This window comes from Panthera uncia, chromosome B1 (assembly GCF_023721935.1).
Source record: "Panthera uncia isolate 11264 chromosome B1, Puncia_PCG_1.0, whole genome shotgun sequence".
NCBI classification, from domain to species: Eukaryota; Metazoa; Chordata; class Mammalia; order Carnivora; family Felidae; genus Panthera; species Panthera uncia.
This window is the reverse complement of record NC_064811.1, coordinates 124,192,309-124,215,396: the sequence shown is the minus strand read 5'-3', so window position 1 is coordinate 124,215,396 and position 23,088 is coordinate 124,192,309. Positions and strand designations below refer to the sequence as shown.

At 35.5% G+C, this 23,088-nt stretch overlaps 1 protein-coding gene across 8 annotated transcripts in view; it reads left to right on the top strand.

Annotated features, from left to right (window-relative positions):
- IQCM (IQ motif containing M) overlaps positions 1-23,088 on the top strand; it is a 649,001-nt gene that overhangs the window by 454,484 nt on the left and 171,429 nt on the right. Inside the window, exon 14 of one of the 8 annotated variants that reach the window (XM_049632279.1) lies at positions 1,009-1,415. The exons of 6 other annotated variants lie outside the window; for them this stretch is intronic. In XM_049632279.1, coding sequence (XP_049488236.1) covers positions 1,009-1,118 — 110 coding nt within the window. In that variant the 3' untranslated portion in view covers positions 1,119-1,415. Of the gene's footprint in view, positions 1-1,008; positions 1,416-23,088 lie in introns of those variants that run through there. One more of the 8 variants, XM_049632283.1, reaches the window with a different exon arrangement.

The following is a 23,088-nucleotide window of genomic DNA, read 5'->3' as shown; positions in this document are numbered from 1 at the left end:
ACTAAGTCTGGATTCACTGAAAAATGTGTAGAAACAAGATCTTGAACCATTATCTTCACTATTTTTTCTATTTTAAGTAATTTGAGAAATCCTATATTTTAACTGTCTTCTGTCTGATGAAATGTATGGTTGGTATTGTATATAATTACAAAACATTCACAACAGGAAATCATTTTTTTCCTGAGATCTTATCTTTAGAACTAACATGCTTATCTTATATAACTACTAGATTAGAACACCAGTTGGTGGCTACCAACAATCACAGCTGGAATGATAATTACTAATTATTTTATAAATACTCTGAATGTGGTATAATTTATTTATGTTATTAGAAGCCTTGGTATTTGTCTAATGGCAATATAGATAACATAAAACAGCAACAGTGCCCTGATACTTCTTTTGCAACACATCAAGTCATTAAATTCCTTGTAGTAACGTGGATTGTTCTCCTCATAACTTAAACTATTTTTTGGTTGTTTTTGCTTCATAACAGCAATAGGTCCTGAAAGGCAAAAACATACTACCATATCTGTAAATTAGTGTGTGTATCATGGTAGACACATTAGATCTATGGCTTTTGTTTCTCATTTGGAAAGTCATTTTATCCAAAGATGAATCTAGTACAAGCAATCTATATAAATAGTTTACATTGATTTGAATATCCATATCAGAACTGAGTATGTTGTATTGTAAAAAATAATAATAATACTGTTGCTCTTATGATCAAACATATGCTGCATCTAACTTATTTGAAGTACACTGTATGTTGGGATCCAGTTTCTGTCATCCCTTCTCTCAGCTGTTTGGTTTTATAGTAACTCTTGCTGAGTCTCTTGTCATGATATATAATGTAGTACAATATACCTGAAAGAAATGTGTCCAACTCAAACTTTTTAATGTTCTAGAACAACTATAATTTATTTCCTATAATATTTTATGATTTCAAAAGCATGGCACATTGTCATATTATTTGAAAATATATTAATGTAGTATATATTTGTCTTATAGTGAACGGACATCCAATACTCAAAAGAGCTAACATCCGGATTGTTGGAAATTTAGTATCCAGATCTATAAGAGAAAGGAAAATGAGACATTTATCAAAAGAAGTAGAATAATGTTTCAACACAATGTTATTATCTTAAGAGTTGAACCTTTCTACCCAAAGATACATTAACATCGACCATGGATTAATTATATATCAACAGGAAAAAATGACAAGCATCTTTGGATATCAAAAGAAGGATTTCAACAAGTCAGTTTATAATTTCAAAATATCTTTGGATGAACCATTCACTGGCTCTTCTTCACTAAAAGCTACTCTTATCATAATGAAGTTGAAACCTCTTAGTGTCAAGTGTTCCTTTCGTTGAACTTTAATTTATGTTGTTCCATTACCAATAAATGCCATAAAGAGACTTTACAATTTTTGTTTCTAAAAACTCTCTTAAATTTTTTGGAAATTGTTTCTCAAAATGTATTTTAAACTATATGACTTTATTAGTGTAGTCTAGTATTATTTTTCCCTATTGTCATTCCTCACTCGTGAAAAACTGGAAGTCAACATATAGTGTTCCTGAGTTGCTTGCCTTAGTTCAGAAAGGATTTGAGGCACAGTTGGACAACACCAGTTTCTTAAGAATCTTGCATTTAATATTATCTGTCTATCTATCCATCCATCCATCCATCCATCAGGTTATCTATCAATTCTTCCCTCCTCTACTTCCTCCTTCTGAATGCAGTTGGAGAAATAAGTGAAGGAACAGAATGTGTACCTAACATAGAGACTAGATATGAATAGAGGTGGGAACTACATGTGTTTCATTTTTTCAGTTCTTACCTGTGATCTGTGAGTTCTGTAATCAACTCTGGTTTAAGAATAAAATCTCTCTCAGGATACTTGATTCAGTAAAGTTTACTGTAGAACCCATGTGGAAGTTATTAGAATAAAATGTTTAGAAAAGCCAGTTACAAAAATCATGTTAAGTCAGGGCCTCACCAAAACCAGAACCAAGCTGGGCTAAAAAACATGCTAATCCTCTAACCAGAAAATGTTTTCAGTAAAACACTTGATGGGGGTGGGGCTAGAGGTGGGGAGGGGTGAGGGTAAATGATTACGAGCTAAAATATACACATTAGCTTATTTGTGAAATTAAATTATCCAAATTCTCCCTGTTGGTAATTGAAAGTGTTTCATTTTAAAGAAAAACATTTTTCTTTATTTCAAGACTAAAAAAATCTGGAAAGCGCACAATAAAAAAAGAAAAAAAAGAAAAGAAAAAAATCACACATGAGTTGAGTTCCAGTGTGGTAACAGATCATCAGCCTGCTCCTTTTTATAGCATTATTAGGATGAAAATTTGGCTGGATTTCTGCTACCACTATTCAAGAAAAAATTGGGAGCACAATCATAGAATTATAATGAAAGGCACCTACAAACTAAAATACAGGATTTCCTAATGAGTGTTGTGTAATGGGTGTCACTATTTCAAATGGCAAATATATTTATAAGAGAAAACAATTAATAGAAAAAAGCATCAATATTACCCTGTAAAAATAAAACATAAAAATTAAGGTATGATTATGACAGTTGGGGGCAGAATATAGAAGTTTATTTTTCCTTTAACAAAATGTGATAATTGTTCTTATCTCCTGTTTCCCACATTTGACTATTATTCTTTATTTTTAGCAAACTGAGGTAGGGCTACTGAATGTCTTTCAGAGATGTGATCCTACATTAAAGTTCAGTGACAATATGTCACTGTGGAGCTGCAGGAGACAGCGTAAGGTCAGGGAAAAGAAGCCTTCACTTCTCAATAGTTAGTTTCTATATAAAAATTGGCACTTGGTACTCATCAAAGAACAAGAAATATTGGATATGCTCTAAATGTCCATTGTGTTTTTGAGCCAACTACCTGATGGAAGTCATCACTTATATGTAAATGAACTGTCAATGGCTTGCTACTGTTGGCAGTCACTGGACTGTGAAGGGTATGTCTTAATAAGAACCGAAGCTCTTCACAGACTTTGATTTACTGGAAATAAAATAGAAAAGTCCTCTGAGACTACAAAGGACACTTGTTTCAGATAAAACGTCTAGACAGTAGCAATATATTTGGGCCTTTTATTATAGCAAAACTGCAAATTAGAATGGAGTGGTGAGAAAGTTCCTGTGACCCAGCTGAGTTCTAAAACACTGCTTCTGACTAGAGTAATACAATCTGTAAAATAGCTAAGCCAAATTAAATAAAAGTGCATTAGGAAAAAAAAATTCAGAAACAATGAAAAGTCAAGATTCAGCTTTGTTACATCTTTTAGTCGCCTATGTCTTATGTTTTACATTTTCTTATGAGTCTATATTTTTCTTAATAAGTTCAGCTATTAGAGTACTAATGAAGCTGTGATCCTTCAGCATGAAGTACCTCTCAGAAAATTCAGGGGCGCCTGTGTAGCTCAGTTGGTTAAGTTTATGACTCTTGATTTCGGCTCAGGTCCTGATCTCAGTTTGTGGGATCAAGCTGTGTGTCTGGCTCTGCACTGGCAGAGTGGAGCCTGCTTGGGATTCCCTCTCTCCATCTCTCTCTGCCCCTCTCCCACTTGTGGGCGGTCTCTCTCTCTCTCTGTCTCTCTCAAAGTAAATATGCTTAAAAAATTAAAAAATAAATAAAATTCAGATTTAAGGGGATTCTTATATGTCTATCCACTTCTTTTCCCAACTTCCACTCCAAAATATACAACTGAAATACCGAATTCTCTATTAAAATTTTTATTAATGCTGTTAATAACAATCCTATATTAAATTTGCAAAATGCTTTAGTATTTGCGGTATGCTTTCACATAAATTTGAATTGTGGAAACTTTGACAGTGAAAAATTATTAAAGAAGACCATGTAGACAATTATTAAGACAGAAGGTGAATATTCTCCATTCAGAGAACTGCAAAATGGGGTGGAAGGCAAGAAACTTTTACAGGATAAAGAATAAAGAACAAGGAAGAGAAAAATAGGAGCTATCTGGCTGGTGCCACATGGTCGACCTTGTTTGGGGTGAGAAGGAATAAGGAATAAGGAGAGTCCAGAGTTGGTTTGGCATTTAGGGATCAGCTGAAGTCATACACTGTATTTCTTTGGTCAAGTGGAGCATTGACAGGAACATGAAAGTTATCTAAGTTTCAGTTTGCTTAGATGGCACCTCAGGCAGGAGTGGCTCTATCTTGGGTCTAGAAATTTATTTCAACAGTAGGTAGACCAAATTTTTATATTAACTGCTTTCTCCCAAAGTATGTTCAGAGAAGTGTATCAGTCAGGGCAGGTTAACAGCTTTGAAAAACAATCCTAAAAATCCCATTGGCTTAAAGTAATAATATCTTTTTTGCTTACTTCACAAGCCAGCCCAAGTCAGCAGGCCCGTGCAGTTTTCCAGAGATTCGGTCTTTTTCCCTCTTAATAGTTTTGCCACTCCTCAGGGCCACTACCACAGTCTTCACATTCATGCAGTAGACAAAAAAGAGAATGTGGAGAAAACACACCCATATCTTAACTGCTTCACTCTGAACTTGGAACACATCATCACTTCTGTTCACATTCTTTTGGAGACAACCTGTCACCTGGCTCCAGTGAAATTCAAGGGGGCTAGGAAATGTGGACTAGTTTTACATTCAAGAAGAGAATATGTCCTTTTCTGCCACAGGGATTAGAGTGCATTCGTCATTACTTTAGGGAACAAGAAAAATTTCAAATGGCTTTACTTGGATGGTCATCATTGTGGTTTAACATTTTATTATAAAAGTATCCAAATAATCCAGTCATTAGTTTTCCAATATTGTGATGTTAATCCCTTGTATAATTCATCAAGAATCCTGCAAACATCTAGCATCAGTTTAAAGGGAAACTTTTTTTTTTCATTTCTTAGGTATGTGTTTTTCTTTCCTGAAATTGAAGAACTTTGGGTTTTATTTTGTTTTGGTTTTGTTATTCAAATAAAAATTGTTAAGTAAATACTTTTCAGTAATATGTTGATAGGAACCATTTTTTTAAAGTTTACTTATTTGTTTTGTGTGAGAGAGAGAGTGTGTGTGGGAGGGGCAGAGAGAGAGGGAGAGAGAAAATCCCAAGCAGGATCAACAATGTCAGCATGGAGCCCAGTGTGGGGCTTGACCTGACTAACCATGAGATCATGACCTGAGCCAATATCAAGAGTTGGATTCTTAACTGACTAAGCCATCCAGGTGCCCAGATAGGAGCCATTCTTTTTATATAAAAGACCACTGATTTTCAGTCTGGAGAAAATAGGCTGCCAGAAACTACTTGTTCAACTGAGAACCCTAAACCATTTATTTTCCTTCTTTCCTCCTGCCTCCCTTTCTTCTTTCCTTTCTTCCTCTCTTCCCTTCTTCTTTCCTTTTCTCCCTCTTTACTAAATAATGCTCATCAGTAAAGTCTCCACCAATATAAAGGTATTTAGAAGTAAGATGCATTTTTCAAAATGAAGATTTGGGATGTACTCCATAAGCATAAAGGCCAGATATCTGACCTCCTAGCATGTCTCATTGTCCCAAAAAATCCCAGCTCCATTTTTCCTCCTGCATGTCATGGCAGCTTCATCTTAGTTGAAAGCATATTTGATACCTTAAATAATATTCCTATAAGTAATCCTCTATAGTAGAAAAGCCAAGGATATCAGAAAAGTAACTTTATTTTTGATAGCAGGATGATAATTTGATGAAACTCCAGAAGCTTGACAGTTGTATATAATCCACAAAAATGAAAGGGATAGAATAGGATGAGATTTATCACTTTAATCTTTCTGCATTTTGACATGTATATTAAAGACTAAACTATTTGTAAATTTTGTACTGTTTCAATGATGCAGTGGTTAGTCTGGAAATAAAATCTCTCATATAGTTAGATGACTAATGGAACATACATTTTGGGATGCTGTAATAAGTGAAATATGGCTTTGAGGAAAACTGATACTGCCTTATGCAAATACAGGTCCTACAGATTTTCATCATAAACCAAGATATCAGGCTAATCTGTAAAAGAGCCTCAAAATATGTCTTTGAAACATCATTGATGCTTCAGAATCTTAAATAGGTGATATTCTTGATAAAACTGAGTTTTTCTTATTTATAAAACTCCCTTATCCTAAAAGAAAAGCACCAACAAAAAACCCTGTGAAAATAAAAATGTAACTATTTTATAGAATTGAGTAGCTGGAGCAGGCATTACTTAAATGGTCAAAAGCCCTCATTTTATAAAAATAAAAGCTGAAGTCAAGGGTTAAGTAAGGTCATACAGCAATTTATTGTCTGAGCTGGGATTGGCATCGGATCTTCTGATTCCCATCCCAATCTTCCTTTATCCTATTCCTTATTACCTCCACAGAAGACAAAAATGTGTGGATTTTTCTAGAAAGAAGGATCCACAATGCAGGGCCAAACTAGGCAACATCACAAACAGCACATGCTGTAGGTGCCTGATGCCGAATGACTTCTCTAGTATTCTCTCTTCCCCCACATAAAAAATCTCCCTGCTGTCCTTGCTTGCATCCTTCTTTTCCTCATGCTTTAGAACAGGTTAGCTAATTTGATCAATTCAATTGGTTCAAGGTGTTAATGGATCCTAATGGCTTCATGTATTACCTTGTTTGCATTTTAACAAGGCCTGTCAACTGTGAGTGACTAATGCTGGGAGCCTCAGACATTGTGCAAACCAACTGAGGGGCATCCTGGTAACATCTATGTCACGATTTACTACAAACTTTATTGAAACCCAAAAAATTCCTGTTAGAGAGGGAGAGAGCCAAAGCATAAGAGACTCTTAAAAACTGAGAATAAACTGAGGGTTGATGGGGAGGATGGGAGGGAGGGGAGGGTGGGTGATGAATTGAGAAGGGCACCTGTTGGGATGAGCACTGGGTGTTGTATGGAAACCAATTTGACAATACATTTCATATTAAAAAAAAAAAGAACTTTACTTTAAAAAATCCTGTTAGAATTTTTATTTTGTGTATTTGTTATGACTGATATTGAGCCTCCCTTCTAGTATACATCTTGTGACTAGATGATTATATCAATACAGTATATTATTTCAGGTTTTATGTAGGAAAAGTTCGTGTTTAATCTTGACTCCCAGGCTAGCCCACACAGTCTCTGAGTTAAATCACAAAGAATTACATTTTTTAAAAAAACTCATGTTTCTTACATAAGATGACTTGCCAGTTCCCTTTTCTTCAAAACACTTCCTGGATTTGTCCCTTTCTTTTTCACGTTCACATTCATTCTGCTAGTCCAGGACTTAATCACTCCTAATCTAGATTTCTTAACATGTCTCTGAATTTTCTACAACGTCAGTGTCCTATTCTCCAATCCATCTAGCAATGCATGGCCTTCCTACTAAATCTTAGACACTCCTTGTTCTTTACCTTCTAGACCTTCGGCTAAAGTTCATATCTGTACCCTTGCCTTCTGTGTTTCTTGCAATACACCTTCACCTTATTGCCTAGTCTGCTGACCCCAGAGCAAGCAAGCCTCCTCCCTCCCTCAGTTCAAGGCACCTCTCCCCTTTTCTCCTTGTCTGTTTGAAATTTACCTAGTTATCTAGACAACCAGTCCTAGATCTACTCTTTCAAACCTTTCCCAGAAAACCCAGTCATCCTTAGTGCTTTTATTCCCTTCTGCCAGTATGAATTTCTCTGCCCCATTTATTTTTGTTCTTGATGATGTTATTTTGCACTGATGTATACTGGTCTCAATGAGTTGTTTCATGGGCAGAACTTTTAACTCACCAGAAAAAGAAAAAAAAGACTCCTGAGAGCAAAGATTATACCACATCCCTAAACCTAGCACTAGTTTTTGAGAAATGTCCATTGAATTAAGAGGATTTAAACCAAGGACTGCCCAATCAAACTGAACAGGCTAGCAAGGGTTTTACTGAGATATGAAAGGCTTCAGACTTTGATCCTACACCAAACGCTGGCAAATGTATAGACAGTAGCAGGTCACAAAAAGGCAGATGAAAAAATGAGACAATTGTGAGAGTAAAATGGGTACCAAAAATAGCTAAAATTATGTATTTTCCCACTAATTTTGTTATATTGGATGTATAAAATAATTCTATTAAAATTGTTTTCAAAAATAAAACTCTCTCCCCAAAATAAAAATAGCATACATCTATATACCTTCATGTAACATACCAAAATACCTTTTAATTGATTATTTGAACATTAAAAAGAAGAGATGCAGCATAATTGGTCTTGGTATTGTTGCCAGAGCCCAAGGGTGCAAGAATCGACCAGGTACAACCACTCACCATGGACAGAATCCGAAGGCAGAGAGAGGAGCAGTGGTGAAACAAGAAAGGAATTTATTTCAGTGAGGCCAATACTGGGAAGACAGCAGACTAGGGTCCCAGGATCTATCTTCAAGATGTGAATACTTCTAAGTTTATATAATGAAAGTGTGGAACAAAGATGGGTGGGTACATGCAGCTGAGCAGCAAAGATTAGGCTGATCATTGTCTTTGGGGTCAATCAGGATCTTGATGTAGTCAGGGCAGCCATTATTGCTTGAGAGGGTAGTTTCAGTTACTATCGCTGCATATTTTGTACTCAGGGCCCCTTGCCTGAATTAACAGATAAGCTGGAGGGAAAAACAAAGTAATTAAGAGGAACAAGTTGAAGGCAAATGGTGTCAGTCAAGGCAACGGACTGGATCCTCCTTCAGTAGTAATTCACGTTTTTTTTTTTTTTTTTTTAATTTTTTTTTTTCAACGTTTTTTATTTATTTTTGGGACAGAGAGAGACAGAGCATGAACGGGGGAGGGTCAGAGAGAGGGAGACACAGAATCGGAAACAGGCTCCAGGCTCCGAGCCATCAGCCCAGAGCCCGACGCGGGGCTCGAAAGTAATTCACGTTTTTAATCACATACTTTAATGAATTAGCAGTGACTCTTTAATACAATGCCATTGGTATTTTTCCCAAATATGGTCTCATTCTTTTATTATTTTTTCATAAAATTGCCTGAAATAGACTTCTAGGTTGCATTTGTGGTTAACAAAATAAAAATGGACACCTACCACTGAATCTTCTCTGTAGATTGTATTATTTTTAATTAAAAGAACACTAAAAATGCCAAGGTATCTGGTAAGCTCAGAGCAAATTCTGCCAAATGAAGAATATTCTCAAGGGTAAAATTTTTTGTATAAATATATAAATATTTCAACTCCAATATTTTCACAGATATTCATGGTCAGCCTCCAGTTAGCATCCATTCTTTAATGTTTGCACATGAAAAAAAGTGTATCAAATATGTTAATATGAGTTTTTGGTTGTTTTATCAACTTCAGGTGGTGTAAAATCATAGGTATTTTGTCAGATTCATTTCATCCCAGAACATAACTTATTCAACTAATAGTTAGAATTCCAATAACATAGTGTTGCTACCAGTCAAGATACTCCAAAGCAAACTATAGAATTCCAGAATTAAATGTTAGATATCATTTCAGTTAGTCTTGCTTTTCTATGAATAAATGTCAGTGTCTTCCTGTTTACCAGTTTTGTTTTCCAATATATTGCAATTAAGCAAAGTCTTTCAAAGATGGCATTTTTGACAATTCCCTTTGTTGAATAATTTTAGTAAAGATTTCATATTGATTCTGAAGAAAATAAAGAAAATCTAGAGGATTCACAAGGAGTTGACTTACAAAGTAGTTCTTTAAAAGCAAAACATTTCCGAAATCAGGATGACGATGGGCAACAGTGAAAGTACATGCCGCCCTTCTGAAGTATCTTTTCAGTTTCAGTCTCTTTTTTTAAATTTTTTTTTATTTTTTTTAAAGGTTTATTTATGTTTGAGAGACAGACAGAGCATGAGTAGGGGAGGAGCAGAGAGAGAGGAAGACACAGAATCTGAAGCAGGCTCCAGGCTCTGAGCTGTCAGCACAGAGCCCCATGAGGGGCTAGAGCTCACAGACTTGCGAGATCATGAACTGAGCCTAAATCAGACGCTTAACCGACTGAGCCACGCAGGTGCCCCTTGGTCGTCTCTTTATCCCACAAACTCTGTAGTACAGTTATTCTAATTCAGGTTACCAGTCTATGCATGCATGTGTGTGCATGTATGAGAAATTCAACAACTATAGCTTCTATTTCATAATACTGTAGCTTGTTCATATGCAATTTGAATTATGTGTGTACTACAACTAATTCCAAGAATATTTCTGCCCCAAATATTTACTTTTTTAAGTGTATTTATTTATTTTGAGATAGATAGAGAGAGTGCATGCACACATGAGTAAGGGAGGGGAGGAGAGAAAGGGAGAGAGAGAGAATCCCAAGCAGACTCCATGCTTTTAGCAAAGAGCCTGATGCAGGTCTCAAACTCATGAGTCGTGAGATCATGACCTAAGCTGAAATCAAGAATCAGCCTCTTAACTGACTGAGCCACCCAAATATTTCCCATACCATCCCATTTGAGCATCCCCCAAATATTTCTTAATTTTGTAAGGGCATCGTTTTTACTGTAATCTCATTCTTCACAAAATTTATATTGATATTATACTACAAACGCAGAAACTATTTTCAATGTTGAGCATTTTAACTTAATTTACAAAAGCACTTAAAAAATATCAGATGTCTGGGGTGCCTGGGTGGCTCAGTTGGTTAAGTGTTCAACTTTGGCTCAGGTCATGATCTTGCCAATCGTGGGTTTGAGCCCCACCTCAGACTCTGTGCTGACAGCTTGGATCCTGGAGCCTGCCTCAGATTCTATGTCCCCCTCTCTCTCTGCACCTCCCCCACTCGTGCTCTGTCTCTATCTCAAAAATAAATAAACATTAAAAAAATCTTTTTAATGTCAGATTGTCTCACCTTTGAGAGGATGAAATTCCAAAAAGATTTATGTGAATTTCATGAAATATATAAAAAAATCATAGTATTATTACAATTATCTTCACTGATATTTCCCTGTATAGAATCTGATGGCATTAATATAATATGCTTTGTGTATTATCTTTTTCTGATAATAGAATTATCACGTTATGTTAATTAACACATTATCAGATATCACTTAAGTTGGAGATCATGTAAAAGAAAACTTGGATTTGAAAATAAGCAAAAATCCATTCAGTAATTAATCTAAATGAATGTCATACTTTACAGAGTTATACTTAAAGGCATCTTCTGAGTCTGTACGTTTTAGGTCATCTTTGGGCATAGTCTTCTGAAAATAACCATGGAAATTTTTTGAGAAATAAATTCAGTTCTTTAAAAAATTTTTTTTAATGTTTATTTTCTTTTTGAGAGAGAGAGCACAAATGAGGGAGTGGCAGAGAGAGAGGGAGACACATAATCTGAAGCAAGCTCCAGGCTCAATGCTGTCAGCACAGAGCCTGACATGGGGTTGGAGCCCATGAATCATGAGATCATGACCTGAACTGAATGAAGTCAGACGCTTAACTGACTGAGCTACCTAGGCATCCTGAGAAATAAATTCAGTTCTTAATTTTTAACTGAATGTTGACATCCTTTTCTTGAGTTGATGGCTATTAAAAAGTGTTTGTTGCAAAATTTAAATGTTGCCATAGGAGATACATGTTAATAATTCTGAAACTATTTTACAGGTATGCTAAGCATGAACAAAGAAGTAGATATATTGCAGATAATGTGACTTAAGTTTCTCACTTTCTGAGAAGTTACAAAGAAGCAAAGTGTAATGTTTTATAATAAAAGTTTGTAATTCTAGAACAAACTCTAATATTGAATTTTAACCCTGAGGTTAAAAAAAACAACAACAACAACTCCATGAGTCCATAATAATACATAAATGATTGAATAAATGGGAAAGAAAACAAATGTTACCAAAATAAGCGTAAGTTTGAAGCCACTCCCGACTCTTTATTGTGGACTACTCAGTCTCCATTTCCCATACATATTTCACATATACTTCACCTGTAATTTGCCATGTTTCTTATTGACTCCACCAACTCAAGGTCTGGAGATTCAGTACATCTTGCAAACTATGACAGGGGCTAGAGGCTAGAGCACAACTGTCTGGTATGCCATGTGACCAGCAGGACAGTGACATCAAATACATCCCCCATTGATTGCGGGAAAATGTTCACAACACATATGTATATCAAATCATTACGTTGTACACTTTAAATACATTACATTTCTATCTGTCAATTATACTTCAGTAAATCTGGGGGGAATACTACTAAAAGCCAGGATATTGCTAAAATTAATTAACTGAGCTTAATTTACATTTCTATTTGTAAGACTAATGGTAACAGCTCCCACCCCAATGAGACTCCTTAGTAAATAAAAATATAATTAAACACTCCCCTGCCCCTCAAAACCTTTCCCTACTGAAACTGGATACCCAAAGAAGTTGCTGTCTCTAGCTGCTGTTGTGGGAAGACAACTTTGCTCTATCAGGGAATACTTGGCATGTTGTTCTTGAATATAACTTGTATTATTTATGAAAAGGTTTGGAAAAGAGATGGGTCATTGGAGACCGATTTCCTGAATCACCTGGTACTAAATGAGGCTATTTTCTGCACATATACATCACATACTATTAGATGATAGACAAGCTGGAAGTACACAGAGGAGGTTTACCAAACTAATTCTGGCTTATTTTTAATACAAATATTAAAATGAATACTTTGGTAAAAAATGAAAAATCTGGGGAAAATGCTAACTGGATTGGAAGATAGGATTATACATAGGTGTAAGTCAGCACTGTTTCAAGAAAACTAGAATGTGTGGTCACCTGAACTATAGAATGGGACGAAATCAGTTCCAAGGATCAATTGTGTCCTTTTGAAAAAGCTAATGCTTTTAGCCAGGAGCATGCACTTTTAAATCTGTAATCCTTACTGGGTCTATTTACAAAGTGATTTCATCAATTAACTTTGGTAGAATTGACATCTTTATAATATTCTAATTCATGATCATGGTAAATTTCACCATTAGTTCAGGTGATATGGAGGAAAGTACCCTTAATAGCTGTCAGCTGGACAGCTGGACAGTGACAGCTGGATGGTGGTGAATATGTCACAGAACCCCATCACACGAGTTCACTGAGCCTGTGATGGAGCAAGACTAAAACAAGGCAATTACCTAATGACACAGGCAAAAATAAGGACACCATGCAAACCACAAAGATGACCTAATGTCCCCTTTCCAGATAATGTGTGAATGTTGCTCCTTTGCCAGTTACAAAGTTACTTCTTTGTTTCTCACTTCTCAGAAAAAGTTAAGATCTCCAATAACCCACAATCCCCAAGCAGCTACCTTTGCTTTCTGACATCATCCAGTCCAGAGCAAACCCTAAATTCCTTAAGCTGTCACCCGAATCAACAGCCCAAGACCAAATCCTGTCAAAGGCCCCCATACACATCCTCTTCTTACTGTTCCCCATGGCATGCAGTCTTCCTTGCTGAGCCAAGTAATCAGGAGAATTGATGGTCAGGTTTGTAGACAGGTTATTCTAATGTCCTTTGTTTTCTATCTCCTTAAATAACAACCCCCTCAACAAAGCCCCCTTGAATTTGGGGATTGTGCCCCCCCCCCACAAAGATATGCTGAAATCTTAACCTCCTTAATCTTAACTTCTTATTTTCAAAGTTCCCAGAATATGATGTTATTTGGAAATAAGATCATTACAGATATATTTAGTTAAGATGAGGTCCTCAGGAAATAGAGTAGGACACTAATAAGTATGATTGCTCTTATAAGAAGGCAGCCATGTGGAGACATAGACACGTAGGGAAAGGACCAGGGGAACATGGAGGCAGAAATTGGAGGTATGCATCACACACCACGGAGCACCTGGGTAAGGCTCCCAGAAGCTGGAAGAGGCAAAGAATCCTCCTTTTGAGAGTTTAAAGAGAGTATGGCCCTGCCAAAATCTTGATTTCAGACCTCTAGGCTCTAGAAACTTCAGAATTTCTGTTATTTTAGAGCCACTCAGTTTATGCTATTTTGTTAAGGTGGCCATAGGAAATCAGTATGGGCTTACCTATTTTAGCTAGGTATTTTCCTAGATACATTATAATCTCCAGGTACATTTATAATTGCAAATACATTTTCTGTCATAATTTCAATTAGTTATTGGTTTGTCATTTTATATAGTTAAAATATTAAAACATACACACTCCTTTTGATTTTACATATTGACCTATCTAATCACCTTGCTGAACTTGATTGTGAATTCTAATTGTTTGGAAATTACTGTATGTCTTCTTTATTTATAAATGTGTTCTATACAAATAATTTTTTAATTTATTCTTTACCAATCTTTATGTGTTTATTTTTCTGCTAGCCTTTCCTTGGCTAGCAACTTTAGTACAATGGTGAATACTGATGAGTGACGAGTGATAGTGGGCAACACTGCCTTATTCATGATGAATGAGAATATTTCTCAAGTATTACTGTATATATGTACGTATTTTTTTCCTAAAATAGCTTTTCATTTGTCACGTCAATATGTGTATTACATTACAGTATTTTCTGACATTGAATCATTCTTGAGTTCCTCTGAGAAATCCTCCTTGGTTACATGGTATTTATTACAACATTGCGGGACTTGATTTACAAAAATTGTATTTAAGATTTTTTTCATCTTTGTAAGCACATGGGATTATTTTAATTTTGGATTTTCTTGAATTCTCTGGTAGGTCTTATTTTCAAAGTATATTAGCTTCCTGAGATTAATTTGTTAACTGCTCCCTAATTTTATTATGTAAAACTTTTTGTATAAGATAGGATTTGAAATTAATAAAATGATTCAGTAAAAGTGCCTCCACTTACAAATGACTTTTTTGAGGGGGAGATTATAGGCTGCCAGTTTCATTTTTTAAAATAGGTATTGGGTTATTTATTTATTTATTTAGTGTAAGTTACTTTTGGTAATTGATATTGACAAATTTTCAGTGTCCCAGCAAAAAGTTGTCTTCAGAATTTGCTACTATTTGTAAAATCTCTGTTGAGTCTGTAGCCATGTTCTTCTTTACCTTCCTTTCTATATTAATGTTTATTTGTACCAACTCTTAATAGTACCTACCACACAGCGTTCCTGTGAGGATTAAATAAATTAATATAAAGTGTTCACATCAACCTTGTTAGAGGTGGTTTATTACTCTTTTTAAAAAACATTCTATTGCTTTTGCGATTATATATATTTTTTCTATTTCATTATTGTCTGCTCTTGTCTCTTTTATTTCCTTATTTCTGCCTTCTTTAGGTATAATCTTTTTTCTTTTAATAGCTTCTGTAGCTAATTTGTTTTTAACACCTCTGTGTTTAGAATAATTGCATTTGTCTAAAGTTTCTATCTAACCAATACTTTACATCTATTAGGTTTGATATGTAGTATTTCTATGTTATTCACTATAAATATTTTGTAATTTTATTTTTGTTTAATCTTTAATGTATATTTAGATTATTGTAGTATTCAAATGTATGATATAATTTAAAAATATTTCTAATTTCACTTTTTAGATTGTTGAATTTGGAATTATTATCTCTCATATTATCTCTAATAATATCTAATATTATCTCAAATATCATCTCTAATATTTTGTGTTTTCTGTTTAGTATGATTTTCCTTTGCTTATTTTTCTCCAAGTGCCTTCTGTTAGATCAATTTGCTTTATTCTCTTTTCCTCTCTACTGTTTTATTACCATTAAAAATATTAACATATATACTCAAGTACTTTTTCTATCAGAGCCTAAAGTTTTCATTACTTCTCTTGCATGAGAAATAAAATTTAGCAAGTTTAACTTTTAATTGTACAGAATTTACTTTTAGAATTCTAGATTTGTACATATGTTGACCAAAAATTTGTAATTTTTATGATAAATATTTTGTTAACATTTGTGGTATTTTTCTTTCTGGATTCACTTTTATTCTTGCTAAATTGTAACTATTGGTAGTTTCTCCAATGAGGTTCTTTGGGTAGTAAATTCTCTTATGTGTTAAATATCTGAAAATATCTACACTTCTCTCTCTTTGGAATGGTAGGTAGAATCTAGAATGTGAAATTGGGAGTTATTGTCCTTTAGTACTTAGAAGACTTTATTCTAACATCTTCTACTTTTTATTCTTGCTGATGAGATCACTGTTCTAGGTCTGTCATTCCTTTGCAGGTAATATTTTTATTTTTCTCAAAGGCTTACAAGATCTTTTATATGTTCTTGGTATCCTGCAGTTTCACTAGGATGTGTTCTTGGAGTAATCATTTTCATTTATCTGGCTTGGCTTTATGTGCACATTTTTTTTCATCTTTCTTCAAAGGTGGAATATTCTCAACCACATTGAATAGACATTGCCTCGCTGGCATTCCCTCTATTCTCAACTCTGGGAAACTATGAGACCTAAGTGTATTCATCCCTCATTCTATCCTTCATGTCTCTTACTTTCTCTGCTGTGATTTTTCTTTCTTTATCTCCCAAAACTGTGTTCTGAAAGAATTCCTCAGGTCTATATTCTGATTTAGTAAATCTCTTTTTAGCTGTCCCTCTATGCTAGAACATTATTTTATCCATGGAATTAAAAAAAATTAATAAACTTATTTTAACTGCAAATTTCTGCAACTGGTGCTTTTATATATCCATTTATTATTGTTTTTATTCTTGACTCATATCTTCCTAATTTTATTTCAGAATGTATTTTTAAAAATGTTTGCTATTCTTCCCTTTATCTCATTTACAATCATTTCTTTGATTTTTCAACTAGTTAATCCTTCTCCTTATTACTGAGTTTGTTGGTTTTTCCATAGTATTAGTTTTCTATACATTCCTGTGGATTATGTCATACAGACTCTTCTTAGTAGGAATTGTTTCTAATTGTTTATTGTCCCTTTTAATTTTTCTCCCTCTTTCTTTAGTCATCCTGACTTAAATTTTTTTTAGTGTTTGTCTACTTTTGAGACAGAGTGTGAGCAGGGAGTTTGTTTATTTTTGAGACAGACAGGCGGAGAGATAGGGAGACACAGAATCTGAAGCAGGCCCAGGCTCTGAGCTGTTAGCACAGAGCCTGACACACGGCTCAAACCCACAAACCATGAGATCATGACCTGAGCCAAAGTTGGATGCTCAACTGACTGAGCCACCCAGGTGCCCTTAGTCATCCCTACTTAATTGATTTCTGGTTGCCTACACTGAGCCCCATTTCATCAAGCACAGAATCTGGCCTCACAGTGGCAGCTGTTAGTTGGAGCTATCACAGATCCAGTAGTTTACCTAAATGCTTAGCACTAGCCCAGGTTATTGGATTGGTGTGTGTTCCTTTTCCCAACACAGTGTACAGCTCTAAACAACCTATAGCCTCCGGTGACTCCTGAAGATGTTCAGTCTCCCATCACAGACCTGATGGCTCTACTCCAGCTCCTGCTACTCCTCAAGAGGTAGCTTTTAGTGACCTCTGCATATTTGAGAGCTTAGAGCCCAGAACGCCTGTAACTTTAGAAATCATAACTTTAGAATAGAAACCTTTTCTTTTCAAAATATTGCATATAAGGATAGTTTGAGAAATCAACAATGGAAATCTTTTATCTTGCTCTGTATCAGAGACCTGTGAGAAAAGAAAGAAGAAAAACCAGCAAAAAGAAAAAAAATTAAAAAAGAACTTGACAAATCAGATTTTAGGTTATTAGAATGTTTTGATAAAGTTTCTGTGTTGGAGCATATTAAGCACTCCTCTTTCCGAAGAGGGTTGGAGACTCTGAACAAAGAGGAATATTGGACAAGTAAAATAAGAGTAACGTTGAGTGCTTACTATGCATTTGGTCCTGGCAGGTGATATGGTGAAGAAACCAAGGTCTGAGTGAGGCTCAGACCTTATAATAAGCCCAGGCTGAATCAGTGGAGAAATATAGGAGTGCCTAAATCTGAGCTCAGTCTGTGCCTAAATTTCTGCCAAACTGCCTTCCTACATGGAAAATGGGATTCCTCACACATTAAAGCCTAAGAGTGGAAGAAAATTAAAAAAATCCATTAGGCTGAAATACCTTTTCTCCTTGACTGTAACGAATCCTCCTAAATCTCCAGTAATAACTTTCTCTCCCCCAGCACCTTTCCCCCCTATTTCTCATATTACTGAGAACACGTGCATTAACCTGCAGGATACAGTACTTGTTCCCTGGAAATTTAGAGTTTTAAGAAAACTAAACAAAAAGAAAATCCAGAGGGAATGGTGAGACCAAAAGGTTCAATTTCCTTTAATCACATTTCTGACTCTTTTTAGGTCCTTTAGCAGATGGACTTAGGTTTATTTGGGGGATTGTTGAAATCCCTAAAAGATGGGTGCCATCAGGGTAGAATTATCCACAGGGACAGAGCTTAGAGAGAAACAAATGTCTTACTTCCTAGGAACTGAAAATGTCAACAGGATAAGCTTAAAAATCAATCTGCTAGTTCACAGAAAGGATCAGAAAAAGTGTAAAGTGATCACAGATGCTCAATTTTTGGAGCAGACATGGTGTGGTAGAAAAGAAGAAGAAGTACTTCTACTAACCATCAAAATTCAGCTTTTCCCTAGATCAAGAAAACAGTTATTTCAGGGAGGCAAGGCTATGGCATATGCCTCAAGGAAAAACTAAGAAACACCTGTTTGGCATAGAGGTAAAAAGAATATATACTGGTAATAACAGTAGTGAATATGTATGGAGTGTTTGCTAGTTGTATACCATTATCTCATTTAAACCTCACAACAGTCTATGTCAGATAAATATTATTATTCCTGTTTTGTGGATATACGACAAATCCTGTTTGTTGACATCCAGGCTGTTTGAATTATCATGGTTGTCCTAGATTAAAGTTTCTCATCCTCAATACTATTCATATTTTGGATCAGATATTTTGTTCTGTGCATCGTAGGATGTTGGGATCATCTTTGTCTTCTGCCTAATGGATGCTAGTAGTAATTCCACAGTTGTAACAAGCAAAAATGTCTCCAAATATTGCTAAATATCTCTTTGGAAGCTAAATTGCCCCAAGCTGAGAATTGCTGCCCTATATCAATCCATTACAAAAAAAAAAAAAAAAATTGGGTAGAAATTAAACCTGCCCAGATTTATTGGCAGGTTTGAGGCTTACATATATTATACACTTTGTTTGGCTTAGAATGTAATATTTTTCAGTCATATCTAATAAGAATCCACAGGCACTTGTTATAGGCACTAAAAAGAAAGCAACTTTGCACTAAGAACATTTGCTAGGTTGGTTGGAGAGGTCACAGTCATAAACAGCTAGGGCTCTTTACTCAGTATGTTGAGAGAAATTGATGATATAGTAGCAGAAGAACAGGCTTTGGAGTTTGATGAATTGGGTTTGAATATAAGTAGTCTTACTTGAATGGTCTTGGGAAAAAGTACTTACACCTGCCAAACTTCCATTTCTTTACCTATAAAAGTAAAAATTTTTACTCTTTCCACACGGTTTTTGGATGCTTCCATGTAAACATGTTTGTATATGACATAGAGCACAGTATAGTATAACAATTGTCATAAGTGACACCAAAATAGTATATAAGAATTGTTCCATCTATGGTAAAAGAAAATGACTTATAATCAAGGGTATATATACATTTGCTTCTGCATGTCATAGTTACAAAGATGAATACTGATATTCAAATTAGATAGTATGTAACACAACCTAGCTAACAAAATCCAAACCAGAGCTTCTATTATGTAAAAGGGAAGTTGGCCAACTTCTTCTATGTGACAAATGATTCTGTGAAAGAATTCACAAGGAACAATTGTGACTTTGACAACAAGAAGCAACAATGTGGTGTTACCGAGTATTTGGAAAACAGGCATCAGAATTGGCTTCTGAGAGGGGTGCCTGGGTAGCTCACTTGTTTACTTGTCTGACTTCTGCTCAGGTCATGATCTCACAGTTGATGGGTTCTAGCCCCATGTTGGGCTCTGTGCTGACAGCTCAGAGCCTGGAACCTGCTTCAGATTCTATGTCCCCTCTCTTTCTGCTCCATCCCTGCTTCTTCTCTGGCTCTCTCTGGCTCTCAAAAATGAAAAAGCATTTTAAAATTTTTTTTAAAAAGATTGGCTTTTGAGAGTTAAAGGTAAGATCATAGACCATAGTTGGGCAAAATCACTTTATAGACCAAATAACACTGAGAGCAGAAAGACAAAAATACAACCTGACTGAAGGACTGGCAAGTCTAGAAAAACAATGTGGTATGTATTCAGGAAGTGAGATGGCAATTTTCAGGCCATAGGAAGCACAGAAGAAGGAGAATTATTTTGCCACCCAAGTCTGTCCTGGGGATAGAAGATTTAGCATCAGCAGACATCAGGGATTTTGGATATATTAGCAAGACTATCTCTAGAGAAGGTTATGTAAGTCTGTCTTAGCATAATCCCATCAACATATTTACAAATATTTAGTTCCTAATGTGTACCAGACACTCTTCAACACACAAGAAAACATACCATTGGAAGATAAAGATACATCCTTGCTTTCAGAATTTACATTCTACTGTGGAAGATAGATATTTTGAAAACGTGAGCAAATAAATACATCACGTAGTGAAATGTGCTAAGAAAAAAGTAAGGGAATAGAAACAAGAGTGCTGTTTTTGATGAGTTATCAGCAATAGCCTATTTGAGGAGGTAGCATCTGAGCGGAGACTTGAAGGATGGAAAGAAGTAAACCATGCAAATGTCTGAAAGGGGAGAAAGAGAGGCAGAAAAGACAGCACATGCAAAGGTCCTGAGGCAGGATCGGGGATCAGTCTTTGAGGGCTAGAGGAAGAGCAAGGAGCCAAGAATGGATGAAATGTACTGAGGAAAGAGGACAGTGGTAGAGATGAAGTCAAACAGGTAATCACCAGCCAAATCATCCAAATTAGGCCATGATTAAGTTTTTGAATTTTAATTTGAATGAATAGGAATCCATTAGAAGGTTTTGAACAGAGGAATGTTATAATATGCTATACACTTTGAAATGATCTCTCTAGTGATTGAAAAACAGACAGTGGATAGCAGGTAAAAGTGGAAATGTAGAGAACACTCAGGGGCCTACTGCAAGAATCCAGGTGATGAATAATGACTGCTTGGATTTGTATGATAGCAGTGAAAGTGATTCCAAGCAGTCAGGTACTAGATGATCTCTGAAGTTGGAGGATACAGGATTTGCTGATAGATTAAACGTGGTGTGTGAGGAAAACAGAGATGTCAAGAAGGACTCCAAGAATTTTAGCTTGAGCTCTGATTCAGGAGAACTGTACCTGATTGAGATGGGATATACTGAAGGGGGGTCGTGTGCAGGTTTGGAGAGTAGTTTAAATTTGAGATGCCTAATAGGCAATAGAAAGTAAAGTAGGATATTGGAAATGTAAATGTAGAATTAAGGGGGAAGGGTTGGACTACAGATATAAATTTAAGGTCTTCAATGTAAAGATGATGGTTCAGCTATTGGATTAGATGAGATTTCCCAGAGTGAGTACAAAGAAAAGAAATCAGAGTTGTGGACTAGCCCTAAATACTTCCAACGTTGACAGACCAAGACATTAGAAAAAAAAAGATCCACCAAAAGGAACTCAAAAGGTGGAACAATTTGAACAGCAAAACAAATTATAAAAACAGTAGGTTGAATAAGCCCATTGAATGAACCCATTGAATACAATATAAATTCATGGACTCCATACTGATATAAAAATGGTTAAATAAGCAAATGGGGAAAAATAGGAAACTTTTCCTGAAAGCAAAAGGAATGCCAACTAATAAATGTGGTTGAAGATAGAAAGTCACTCGTTTGCAACCCTGATAGTAATGATTGATTAAAGCAAGAATCATCAACAAACACAAAGACTAGTAGTTGAAAGCCAACGAGAAGCAGAATATATACAGAATCTCAAAGTATCTATTCATTAATTACTTATTAACTGTAAAGAGAAAAGTAGTAAATTTATAGGGAGAAACGTGGAGGACATAACTCTAGCCAAATGATCAGAGAGAATGTTATGAATAATGGAACAAGCCAACACTGTGTGTCTCCAGATGAGATGTGCTGAAAATGACACAGTTCCACTCCTACCAAACATGCAAACCTAAATGTAATCATGAGGAAAACTCATTCTGCAAAATAATTGGCCTGTATTCTTCAAAAAGTCAATGTCATGAAAGACAAATACAGTCTGAGGAAAAGTACCAGATTAAAGGAGGTGTAACAAGGTAATAGAGTCATGATTCCTAGATTGGATCCCAGGCCAGAAGAAAAAATTCTATAAACGATATTATTGGGACAACTGATGAAATTTGATTAATTCCAATGTAGAATACAGAATAGTAGTGTATAAATCTTACAATTCCTGATTTTTATTATTATACTATAATTATGTTAAAATGTATCCTGGTTCTGAGAAATTACACAGAAAAGTAAAGGAGATAAGGGGATTGTGGTCTCTACTCTCAAATGGTTCAGGGGATAAAAATGAATGAGAGAAAATGATAAAGTGTGGCAGAATGTCAGCAGTTGGTGAATCTGAGTGAAGCGTGTACAGAAGTTCTTGTACTATTCCCATAACTTTTCTGTAAATATAAACTTATTTTCAAATAAAAGTTTAAAAAGTCCATGAGAATCAGCATGATATTGGAAAACTAAGAGAGTATGGTGCCAGGGGCATCACAGTTGGGGGAAAAAGTGAAGGAATGTTTTGGGGTGCCTCGGTGGCTCAGTTGGTTAAGTGTCTAACTTTGACTCAGGTCATGATCTCGCAGTCCATGAGTTCAAGCCCCGTGTTGGGCTTTGTGTTGATAGATCAGAGCCTGGAGCCTGCTTCAGATTCTGTGTCTCCCTCTCTCTCTGCTCCTCCCCTGCTCACACTGTCTCTCTCTCTCTCTCTCTCTCTCTCTCTCTGTCTCTCAAAAATAAACATTAAAAAAATTAGAAAAAAGTGAAGGAATGTCTCAAGGAGGGGGATGTCATCATTATGTTTTACGTAGTTTTACACCATTGAATGATCAAGTTAGAGTAGACTGAAATTGACCATTGGATTTGGCAACATGAAAGCCAAATGGAGTGGGTTCAAGAAAGAATGAAAGGATGGTGACAGAGCA